The sequence below is a fragment of the Papaver somniferum genome, chromosome 5, assembly GCF_003573695.1.
Source record: "Papaver somniferum cultivar HN1 chromosome 5, ASM357369v1, whole genome shotgun sequence".
Lineage (NCBI taxonomy): Eukaryota > Viridiplantae > Streptophyta > Magnoliopsida > Ranunculales > Papaveraceae > Papaver > Papaver somniferum.
The window spans coordinates 176,741,555-176,753,644 of record NC_039362.1 but is presented as its reverse complement, the minus strand read 5'-3'; the positions used below and the strand labels follow the sequence as shown (position 1 = coordinate 176,753,644).

At 35.2% G+C, this 12,090-nt stretch overlaps 2 protein-coding genes across 7 annotated transcripts; one reads left to right on the top strand and one right to left on the bottom strand.

Annotated features, from left to right (window-relative positions):
• The first annotated feature begins 4,903 nt into the window (after positions 1-4,903).
• On the top strand, positions 4,904-5,544 carry LOC113280148 (F-box/LRR-repeat protein 12-like). The gene is made up of 2 exons (XM_026528806.1): positions 4,904-5,104; positions 5,248-5,544. The coding sequence occupies exons 1-2, from the start codon at positions 4,904-4,906 to the stop codon at positions 5,542-5,544; spliced, it is 498 nt and encodes a 165-aa protein (XP_026384591.1).
• A 987-nt stretch (positions 5,545-6,531) lies between these two features.
• LOC113283769 (pentatricopeptide repeat-containing protein At3g22470, mitochondrial-like) lies at positions 6,532-10,763 on the bottom strand. 6 transcript variants are annotated; one of them, XM_026533130.1, is made up of 4 exons: positions 8,831-10,763; positions 7,647-7,778; positions 6,970-7,101; positions 6,532-6,814 (listed from the first exon to the last, which is right to left on the bottom strand). In XM_026533130.1, the coding sequence occupies exon 1, from the start codon at positions 10,726-10,728 to the stop codon at positions 8,866-8,868; it is 1,863 nt and encodes a 620-aa protein (XP_026388915.1). In that variant the 5' UTR covers positions 10,729-10,763; the 3' UTR covers positions 6,532-6,814; positions 6,970-7,101; positions 7,647-7,778; positions 8,831-8,865. The 6 variants fall into 6 exon arrangements, with proteins under 6 accessions (XP_026388915.1, XP_026388918.1, XP_026388914.1 ...); XM_026533133.1 differs by having other exon boundaries at positions 6,532-7,101; positions 8,831-9,742; positions 9,839-10,763; XM_026533129.1 differs by having other exon boundaries at positions 6,532-7,101; positions 7,647-7,785.
• Positions 10,764-12,090: the final 1,327 nt, after the last annotated feature.

The following is a 12,090-nucleotide window of genomic DNA, read 5'->3' as shown; positions in this document are numbered from 1 at the left end:
TAAACTCAATCAATAATGAGCCATGAACAATGTTCCTACGTTGGCATCAATCCTATCTAGGTTTCAAAATATAAATAACATGAATTTCTTTTAATAGGAGTGAAATACTAATATATTTGAGGAGGGAAGGATAATTTAGGAGGAGGGATTGACTTTTCAGAAAAATGCGGAAATGTCAATTATATCCTTTAATCTAGCGTAAAATCAATCAAACCCTTCATGTTTATTATGAACCCTAATTTTTACCGGCCATGGAGGAGCAAATAAAAAAAAGCAATTTGCAAAACCGACGTCAAAACTATAAGCACTTTTATTATGCTGACACCTCCAGCATAACCATCATGTTTTAAGATCCCAATTGCTAAACTCTTTATACTCATAACTAGTTCAATATCAATTCAAACTTAATCATGCTGGTGTCCATTGAATTATGTGTTTTCTCCCCACTGCAACAAAATCATTCAAGTGATACATAAATCAACATTAATATTTATTAAGATTCTTATATACAAAATATCACATATACATCTTGTTGTAATATATTAGTCATCCTATTCTTCTGTTATATCAACTGTAATTTAACTATTCTACATCTTATTAGGTCTAGTCTAGCTATTCTTCAGCTGCACCTATTCCTTTGCAGTTCTGTTGTATTTCCTTATCTCTGTACGTATGTGATACTATAAATACAACTCAATGAAAAAATCTCTACACAATTGTGAGAGATACGAAATTAAACCTTAAACCCAATATTTCTACATGGTAGTCGAGAGCTAGGTTAGTTTTTTTTTCTTGTCTCTGCAACTGCATCATCATGATAATTGAAGATGAAACTCCAGTAACTCCATCTTCAAGTGATCCTCCACCTAATAGGGACACTAGTACATTTTTGTCCTTTAGATACGCCAGTTTCAAATTTCCTAGACACGCTTTTTTGCTTTTGCCGTGTTAATATAAGTGCTTTCAGCCACGTTAGGGCTAGTAGTGTATCCAAATATCAACCGTTTAGTCACGTTAACTTTTAATTTTTGATTCAGCGTGTTAATAGATCAGTCTATGGCCACGTTAACCATTTGTGGTGTGTCCATAAAAATATTCACGCCACTTGAGGCGTGGTTAAAAAGTTGGTTTAAATAGTCACCCCACTTGAGGCGTGGTTAAATAGTTGGTTTTATTAGACACGCTAGTATGCGTGTCCATAGTGTACGATTTGCAGACACGCATGTTAATATGCGTGGTTATAAAGTTGGTTTTATTAAACACGCTATTATGCGTGTCCATAGTGGAGGTTTTATGGACACGCTGGTTTTATTGGGTGGTTAAAAAATTCGGTTTACTGGACACGCTAGTATGAGTGTCCATATGTGCGTTTTATAGACACACTGTTTTATATGCGTGGTAAAAAAGTTGGTGCGCAACCATGGCCAAAGAAATTATGTCATTGGAATCCAACAATATTTGGATATTAGTAGATTTACTACCTGGTAAAACAACCATTGGCTGCAGATGGGTTTTTAAAATAAAGTTCAATGATGGTGGCACCGTTGAACGTTATAATGCGCGACTAGTGGCCAAAGGATACACTTAACAAGAAAGAATTGAATACTATGATACCTTCGCACCAGTAGCTAAGTTGGTTATTTTTCGTGTCTTGTTATCTATTGCAGCTATTAAGGGATGGTATCTTCATCAACTTGATTCTTCAAGGCGATCTTGATGAAGAGATTTATATGAAGATTCCTCCAGGTCTAGCACGTCCAGATGATTCTAAAGTTTTCAAGCTCAAAAAATCTCTATATGGTCTAAAGCAAGCCTCTCGTCAATGGTTTGCGAAGCTTTCTTCAGTTTTACTATCTGAAGGTTTTAAAAAATCATTATGTGATTCTCTTTTCACATATCATCGAGGTACAACCTCTATTGTGGTTATTGTCTTTTTTTTATGATATTATCATCACTGGCACAAATGATAACTTCATTAATTCTCTAAAATGCGTCTTGCTTCTTATTTTTCAATTAAAGATCTTGGTTGTTTGAAGTATTTTTAGGAATTGAGGTTTCTCGCTCTCCCAAGCGTATATTTCTCTCTCAATGAAAATATATTCATGATATCCGTAAGGATTCTGGCCTCACAGGGGATCGTATATCAACATTTCAAATGGATGCAAAACTCAAGTTACTTCCTAAAGATGGTACGAAATTAATTGATCCAAGCTGCTTTCGTCATTTAGTAGGTCGTCTATATATCACTCTAACTCGACAAGATATTACATACTCAGTTAATTATCTGAGTCAATTCTTGCAACATCCAAGATCATCTCATATGGATGCTACTCATTGTATTCTACGATATCTCAAGGGAACGATTGGACATGGCATATTCCTGTTCTCATTCAGTTCTCCTTCTATCCATGGTTACACAAACTCTGATTAGACAGGATGTCCAATGAATCGACGTTCAACCACTGAATATATTTTTACTTTAGGTAACAGTCATATTTCATGGAAATCTAAGAAACATCCTACTGTGGCTCGTTCATCAGGTGAAGCTGAATATCGGGCTTTGGCCAATATGACAACCGCAGTTCAATGGTTAGTTTATCTCTTATAGACATGGATTTTTCATGCCCTTTTTCTATCATTGTTTCCAGTGATAATCAAGCAGCAATTCACATTGACCAAAATCTTGTGTTTCACCAACATACTAAACACATTGAAATTGACTGTTATTTCGTGCGTGGAAAGCTTTTGAGTGGATTTATTCTACCAAGTCATCTTCCAGCCTATGATCAGCTAGCTGATATTTCACTAAGTCATGGGGAGCTCCACAGTTTGGTCGTCTAGTAGGCAAGTTAGGCATTTGTTCAGGCTCTCCCACTCCAAATTGAGGGGGTATTAAGATTCTCATGTACAACATGTCACATATACATCCTGTTGTATTATATTAGTCATCTTATTATTCTGTTGTATCAACTGTAATTTACCCACTCTACAACTTATTAGGTCTAGTCTAGCTTCTTCAGCTGCACCTATTCCTTTGCAGTTCTGTTGTATTTCCTTATCTCTGTACGTATGTAATACTATAAATACAACTCAATGAACAAATCACTACACATTTGTGAGAGATACCAAAACCTTAAACCCAATATTTCTACAATATTAAGACCCACCAGATTGCTATCTTTAATAAAGAGATTTCTATGACCCATTAGAGCTTAGAAGTAACCATCGCAATTTCAATTGAGTTCCATCAGGTGCTTGGAAATCATGAACTAAAAAATGGAAGTTGTGATTTTAGAATTAAAAGGGGGTTAGTTAATTCCTTTGTTGTTTTGATCGCTCTTGAACCAACGTGAGTTCGTGTAAATTTGGTAAAGATAAATAAAGAAGATTGAAAAATGGATCTGAATCTTCTCACAACAATGGAAGCAAACATTTTGCAATTGTAGGTAGATCTGGTAGTTTGAAAATAATTTATTTCCTTTCGTATTGTTTGATTTGGACTTGATATGGACCATAATTGGGCTTTTTTCTTTCCCTCCTCAAATCCATTATTTCCCTCCTATAAAAAGGACTCAATAACATGGTTTGGATTATTATTCAAAATATTTGAACAATTAAAGTACTATGTGCGGCTAATATTTGGACATCCATTATTAGCCGAAGTTAAAATCAACAACTTTATGAAAGTGAAGTATTAAGTTCAAATGAAAGTTAGCAAATTCGAATGGTCCGAACCTAAATATATTCTAAATGTTATGTTATTGGTAAAGGGAGATCAATTATTAGCCGAATGTGTGAATAGCAATTTTAAGCAACTTAAGTCAAAAGTTCGGCTAAAAATATAGCAAAATCGAATCAGACGAAGCTAATGATTTTTTAAACTATACACTAGGTTCAACTCAAAATTGATATTTGTGAATCCGCCGAACCGTTCTTCTAAAACACAAAAAATTGAGAACGAAGGTAGGTTCAACTAGGGATTTTGCGACAATTTGATATCTCTAGAGAAACCTTTCGTTTTACTGATGAATCTATCATTGTGACTTTAACCAACGATCAAAGCTTTATGAACGAACGATTAATCGACGTTGAAAAAAAAACTAACGGTATGAAGAGGGAGAATAATAGAAGAATACTTGAACTGATTTTGAGTTGTTTAGGTTTATGTTTTTAGTTTTGTTGAATGGTATTTAAAATAATTAAGGATAACTTAGTAATTTACCGATTGCTAGGACGCCCCTTATAAAAAATACCCTAAGACAGCATCATCCTAGTATGCCTAAAAAAAAGGAGTATGCCTCAAAACAGGTTTCACGGGAATTGATGATTGGGCTTTCCTTATTACTAATGGGCTCCTCCAAAATTTAACCTGGGCTAAACATTTTTTTCTTCTGCAGAAATTCCAATGGTTAATTAGGTTAATTAAGCTTTTGTCCGATTTAGGTTGGCTGTTGCACCAGTAAGCCACCTGTTTCCGTCCTCGATTCGAAGTGGACTTTTGTTATATACATACTATACGAAGGTAGGAAGGTATTTTTACGATTCGATTCCCTTTCAATTAAGCGGGACGCGAAAGGTATTATTATACATAAACCTATTTTTTTTTTTTTTGATCGGCATAAACCTAATTCTTTTATCACTTTATATGTTGTTCTTCATGTTGATGTAAATACAGTAGGACTTAGTCATGCAGTTATAAGTTTCCCTTGAACAGAATAAAGAGTAGTGTGGGTTTATAATATGCATGCATGTCGTGTTAATATATACAATGTTGATGGTTTTACCTAATAATCTAGTGTTGCAGTCTGAATGTACATGCAGGAAACATGCATTAACTAGTGTGACTAATATTTTCGGTTCGGATTGGTGAAACGAACAAGTACTATCTCATCATATCTTCATAATGAGTTTATCATCCAGCAACACCGACAAAAAAGGGATGGATAAGTTCCAGCTAATTTCAAAAACAGTACAAGAACAAAGATCGACGGCTGATGCGTATCCTTGCAGTAAAACCTTAACAATTACAGATCTCCCAGATGACTGTCTACGCCATGTACATAAGAGACTAGAAGCCCGTACTGTCTATAGTTCCTTTGGTTTGGTTTGTCGTCGTTGGCTTCATATTCAGAACAACAATCATGAGTCCTTATGGAATTTAGCTAAAAATATAGCTTACGTAATTCACCAAAGATTAATCCGCAAAGATTTTCCTTAATTCTTTGCAAGTTGTTGATTCGATTCCAGCACCTTAAAAGTTTGTGTCTAGGCGGTCTCCCTGAGGTAACAGATTATGCTATATCACAGATACAATTGTTTGGGTCAGAAGTTCGGTTTCTATGGTTGAAGGATCTTATTAAATATCCAGATAAGAAGTTGTGTTTGATATTTTCTTCGTTGCCTCATTTGGAAGTTGTATGTTTGAGCGGTACTCGTATTACTGATAAAGGTTTAGAAGTTCTGGCAAAATGTTGTGCATCCTTAGAGAGAGTCGACCTCGGAAATTGTCAACAGATTACTGATGAGGGTTTAAAAGTCCTGTGAAAATGTTGTGTATCCTTGGGGAAAGTCGATTTAACAAACTGTCAAAGGATTACTGATTCAGGAATAAGTTTTCTTATACAAAACTGCTCAAAACTCCATTCAACTGTAATTTCACATTGCAACAATATTACTGGTATTGGCTTTCTTGGTTGTCAAAAGACCTTGACTGGGGTTTCGGCACTACGCGTGCCTAAACTTACAACAGAGGGCATTAAAGCCACTGTGAGTGGAGGTGGAATCCAATCTCTAGGTGTATCAGGAAATGCAACTAATAACAAAGCAATTATAAATGTTTCAAAAAGTTGTCATGAGGAGGTAGAGCTTGAAGGATGGAAAGCTATTGGTCTGTATTGCAGAAACTTAGAAAAGCTTTACGTGTATGATTGTCCGACGATATGTGATCAAGGGTTGGAAGCTTTGTGTTATGGGTGCAACAATCTTTCCTATATAGACGCGACCGACGTCCGATGGAGATTTTATGCTCGTGAGTATCTCAAGCGAGAATGATCTAACGTTTATCTCAGATGTTGAATGATCAATAATGACTAATGTCGCTGTTGAAGTTGTAAATGAACGAAAGTTAGCTATTTTCTTTGGTCTTTTTTGTAATGGTTATATGTTTGTTTATTCAGTTCGTTTACGAGAAGATTCACGTCCTGGGATTGAGATTTCAACTATTTACATTTTCTATAATAACGATAATAGTTATTATAGTGCCTCCTCCGCACGTTAAATAGTTTAATCTTTTTTTGTTTTTGGCTCAGTTTTTGTGAGTTTGTAACTTCTAGTGCCTCCTTGGCTTCTATTTTAATCATGTTCATTTTAAGCTGCAAGTTTTTTTCTTTTTGTACTTCAAAGGTTGAAAGCTTTATTAATAGAAAAAAAAAAGGAGAACAGAAGGAAAGGGCACTATAACCCACACCTCAAAGCTAAAAGGGAGAAAAAAAGGCAACAGCCTATAACAATTCGACTAAAACAAAGGCGACAACCTACAAGTATCCAACTAATCCACTGTCTCTATACCCACTACCACTTCATCTTCGAATCATTGCATTCAACTCAACAACAATTGACTCAAATAATGGAGCTTAATCTTCCCTGCCTTGCTCTTCACTGAATTCAGTTAAGCCATTCAAGTTCACTTATAACATCTTCAGAAAATGATTCTAAAGATGCAACTTTATTAAGTTTACCTGTAAATGTTTCTGGAGCACTGTAGATTAATTCCGGCGGTACTGTACCGAAAATCCTAGTCTTTTTCATTAAATTCCTGCATAATGACAAGGATTTCCGGTAAAGATGAATTAAAAAGACTAGGATTTTCAGTTCGCACACATTGGTCGAACATGTGTTCTCGAGTGTCTTTATAATGAGTTTATCATCCAGCAACAGTGGCAGCAACAGATTGGGTAAGCTGCAGCTTACCTCTAACAGAAGTTTTTTCTTACTTCTGCTTCTTTACAACTGTACCGGCTGTAATATTCTTCATTGCCAGGACTACACATATGAAATCCACGCATTCCAGTTACAGGTGTTGTCTTTGATCCAAAACCATTCCTGCCATCAAATTGGTAATATTAAGATATAGACATTTAGATTCCACAAAATTAAAAGAATGTGAAGGTGGTAAATGGATCTGAAATTCATAATAATGAAGATTAGGTTGAGTTCTTTGTTCAACAAAACTGCTATATGCCACAATAACATTTCGGATCGTATGGGATTCAGCTTAGATATCAACATATGTAGATGATTGGTTGCAAATGAAATCATTAGTTTCATTGTAGTGACCTTGTAAGTTAGTGCCGTAACTGCAACATTCTCCTCTTTGGTGAAGAATCTAAGAATGGGTCAAAAATACTAAGCAATCAATAACCTTTTATTGTATACTCTGCTATGGGTTTTGTATCAGCTTCATGCTTTCACACACAAAATGATACTAATTTAGCCAGTATGGTCAAGAAAACAAAAATGAAACTACAGTAGAAACTTTGTACGATTGAAGGTAGTACATATGTTGGTGTAATAAAATGTAAGGTGGAAGAAGTTTGGTACGTAAATCAATTGGCACCTACCTATAAATAAATAAACATATAACATACCTCCACCAAGGCACTGTATCATCTATGGAGTTTTGAGGAATGGCCTCAAAGCGGAATGAAAAGTTTTCACCTACAAAAATGAGTATCTGACACTGTCGGTCCTTGAGTCTTTCACTAATGCCGTCATATCTCCTGCATACTGAAACATATATTAGAAACTTGATCATAGATAGTGAGTAGTGACAGGTTGCAAGCACTTATCCACTAACAAAAAAATGTATTGATAGCCAAAGTTTCTCACTTTACAACCAAAGATTGTCCAGAGGACAAAAGAATCCCAAAGGAGTAAACTCTATCAGGACACCAATACTAACCAGTAAGCTGGGCCTATAATATATACACATTTTTGCCCACTTCCTAGGGGAACACCCTTTTTTTTACAAGCTTGTCAGCAGGAAAATTTACTTCCATACAACTGTCTGAAATGCACTTGAATCTCGCTTCTGCATCTGTTGTTCCATCCGGACCAACAAGGCAGCTTATTGCCCGAACAACAGAAGAAGAATATCTGACTGAACAAGGACTCTAAACCAATGTTCTGAACAAATGCCTGTAAGTATGTGTAAGTACTCACTTACATTCAGAAACTCATTTGGTTTTAGACTATGCATGTTAGACTGTACGCCATGGAATGACTCTTTTTGAGGGCCTGGAAATCTTCTGTCAAAACCGGATAAATTTTTGACGTGGGCGTTCTTTGATGGGGGCATGAGGGACAAATCAGGAGTTGACATGTGTTTTTTCATATTAATTGATTCCAACAAATTTTGTTTCCAAAAAAACAAGACAAGTTTATTTTTTAAGAAAATATTGGTTATCTTAAATTGCTTATATTTTATCTTTGATATTTTTGGAAGCAAAATTAGTTGAATCAATTAATATGAAAAACACATGTCAACTCCTGATTTGTTCCTCATGCCCCCATCAAAGAACGCCCACATCAAAAATTTATCCGTCAAAACCTCCCTTGCAGTGTTGCATTCAGAGATATGGTCAATAGTAGTCCAAGGATTGCAATTCCATTTCACCATTTTCCTGTGATGCATCTTTACAAGTGTAAGGTGTTGATGCAACTGACAAAAAGATACATGGGTTATGAAAATTTATGTTGGAAAAAGCTTGAGAAATATATGTAAATTTATGGGTTATGAAAATACAGGTGTTCCTAAGTTGGATCTACATACCTTACAATTCCCCTTACAAGTTACATCGATCTCATCTAGGTTTCAAGTAAATCCAAGTTTTTGAGTTGATCTGCGGACAAGGAACTTATTAATAGAGATTTTGTGGCATTGTTCAGTGACAATTTCCTTCCGCGCAGTTCTTCCAGAAACTCTAATGCTTTTGCAACATAATTTTCCTCAAGATAACCCTTAATAATGGCATTATAAGTGATGGCATCAGGCTCGCAACCTATATTTTTCATTTCATTGATCACCTTTTCGGCTTCAATAAACATCCCTTCTTTGCACAAGCCATTGATCATGGTGTTATATGTTACAACGTTCGCAGCTAATCCTTTGATAGGAATTTCAAAGAAGAGTTGTCTTGCCTTCTCAATGTTTCCAGCTTTGCACAACCCATTCACAAGTGTATTATATGTAATTATATCCGGAGATACCCCATAAGCTTGCATCTCAATTAACATACTCTGCACCATTCTAAATTTTCCAGTCTTGCATAATCCATCTATTAGTGTAGTGTAGGTAACTTGGTTAGGTTTCAATCCCTTGTTTTGCATTTTTCTGAACAGTTGAATAGCTTCATCCAACCTACACCTCTTGCAATACCCATTAATCAACACACCGAAGCTATAAACATTTTGTTCAAGACCCTTATCCGTAATGGAGTCAAACAATCTGTGTGCCTCCTCTAGATTATCCGTCGAACACAGACCAAGTATCATGGAATTATAAGTATATAGATCAGGTTCTCTGCGTAACTTAATCATCACATCAAATATATTGGAAGCTTCTTCCATCCTTCCTTCTTTAGCCAGAGAATTTATTAATACGTTAAAGGTAACTACATCTGGCGAAATCCCACTCCCCACCATTTCATCAAAATATCTTATTGTTTCCTTCCATAACCCACGCCTGCATAGACCATGAATTAGAGAATTGTAAGTATATGAATCCGCAGAAACTCCTCGACTAGACATGCTATTGAAGACATTAACTGCTTCACTTAACCTATCAGAATTGCAAAGTCCTTTGATCAGAGAACTGTAAGTATATGAATCTGCGGAAACTCCTTGACTAGACATGTCATCGAAGACTTTAACTGCTTCGATTAACCTGTTAGAATTGCACAGTCCGTCAATCAGAGTATTAAACACAACAACATTTGGTGCAATTTTCGAAACATCTATCGTTTCAGAAAAGAGATTCAGAGCCTCATCAACTGATCCTCTTTTGCATAAAGCATCAATAACCAGACTAAACGAAATAATATCAGCTTCGCAATTCCATTTCCTCAGAAACTCAATAGCATCATCCAATTCACAAATTCCACAAATCCCAGTTATTATTGTACTACATGTGATGGCATTTGGTTGAACTCCACATTCAATCATTTTATCAAACAGTTTAAGTGCATCAAAAATCTTCCCTTCCATGCACAACCCCTTGATCAAAATACTAAACACAATCACATTCGGACCATAACCCCTCTTTAGAATCCCACCAAACAAACTGAACCCATAATAAATTTCATTCAATTCACAACAACAATTAATCAAAATGCTCAATGTAAAGAAACAAGGTTCAATTCCGACGTCATTCATCTTCTTATACATTGTGATTACATCTAAATAACATCCGATTTTGGAAACTGAACTAAGTATATGATTAAATGAAGCAATAGATGGCAATGGAATCATCGAAATCATTTTGTTAAAGTAATCCAAAGCATCATCTATTTTCTCGATTTTTCCGGACTTACAGTGATTAATCACTACATTTTCGAAATGATTTGTTTGTAGAGATGATATCAAGGAATGAATATGATTATGCAGAGGGATAAGTAGTGATGATGATGGTGAAGGGCGTTTGGAGATTACCTTTCCCAGGAGGAGAATCATTGTATTGTTTTTCAGCTCTGATCTAACCAGTTTAGTTTTGCCCTCTGAAGTCTGAAGGAATTTGAGGCCTGCACATTAGTAGTGATGTTAAAAGGCACACTGGTATGCTGCTAAGGGCACATTAGTATAGCGTTTGAGCGTTCGAACAATTTGAGCCCTGAGGCTACCGAATGTCTTGCTGCCGGGAATAAACTTCATAAATTAATAAAAAATTATGGTCCCAATTTATCTTAATCTTTGTAAAATTTACCTCTATATAAGAATAAACTTTATATAAGAATAATTTTATATGGCCCCAAAAATATTCTGAAACGGAGGTTTTATTGTAATAATATAAATTTTGGGCAACAAGGCATGCCAAAAGATTTTCAGTCACCGAACGAATTTGCCATTGTTCACTTAAATAAATCAGGCAACTAACAAATCGAGGTATGTATATATAGGGAACATTAGTACTTTCTTGGGTTCCAACTAGTACTTTTTTGGATAATGAAAATGAGTTATAATGCTATGCATTTTTTTTCTTTACGAGGGTTAAACTCAATCAATAATGAGCCATGAACAATGCTCCTAAGTTGGCATCAATCCTATCTAGGTTTCAAGATATAAATAACATGAATTTCTTTTAATAGGAGTGAAATACTAATATATTTGAGGAGGGAAGGATAATTTAGGAGGAGGGATTGACTTTTCAAAAAAATGCGGAAATGTCAATTATATCCTTTAATCTAACCTAAAATCAATCAAACCCTTCATGTTTATTATGAACCCTAATTTTTACCGGCCATGTTTATTATGAACCCTAATTATGTGTTTTCTGCCAACTGCAACAGAATCATTCAAGTGATACATAAATCAACATTAATATTTATTAAGATTCTTATATACAAAATGTCACATATACATCTTGTTGTAATATATTAGTCATCCTATTCTTCTGTTATATCAACTGTAATTTAACTATTCTACAACTTATTAGGTCTAGTCTAGCTATTTTTCAGCTGCACCTATTCCTTTGCAGTTCTGTTGTATTTCCTTATCTCCCTACGTATGTGATATTATAAATACAACTCAATGAAAAAATCTCTACACAGTTGTGAGAGATAGGTAATTAAACCTTAAACCCAATATTTCTACATGGTAATCGAGAGCTAAGTTAGTTTTTTTTTTCTTGTCTCTGCAACTGCATCATCATGATAATTGAAGATGAAACTCCAGTAACTCCATTTTCAAGTGATCCTCCACCTAATAGGGACACTAGTACATTTTTTGCCTTTAGATACGCCAGTTTCAAATTTCCTAGACACGCTTTTTTGCTTTTGGCGTGTCTATAGGGTAGACTTCTACCCTATAAACACGCCA

Excerpts from the sequence above, each read along its gene's own strand:
- LOC113280148 (XM_026528806.1), top strand. The coding sequence starts at position 4,904 with ATGAGTTTATCATCCAGCAACACCGACAAAAAAGGGATGGATAAGTTC. Across the intron at positions 5,105-5,247 it reads TCTATAGTTCCTTTGGTTTG|CACCTTAAAAGTTTGTGTCT; the intron begins GTTTGTCGTCGT and ends ATTCGATTCCAG.
- LOC113283769 (XM_026533129.1), bottom strand. The coding sequence starts at position 10,728 with ATGATTCTCCTCCTGGGAAAGGTAATCTCCAAACGCCCTTCACCATCA.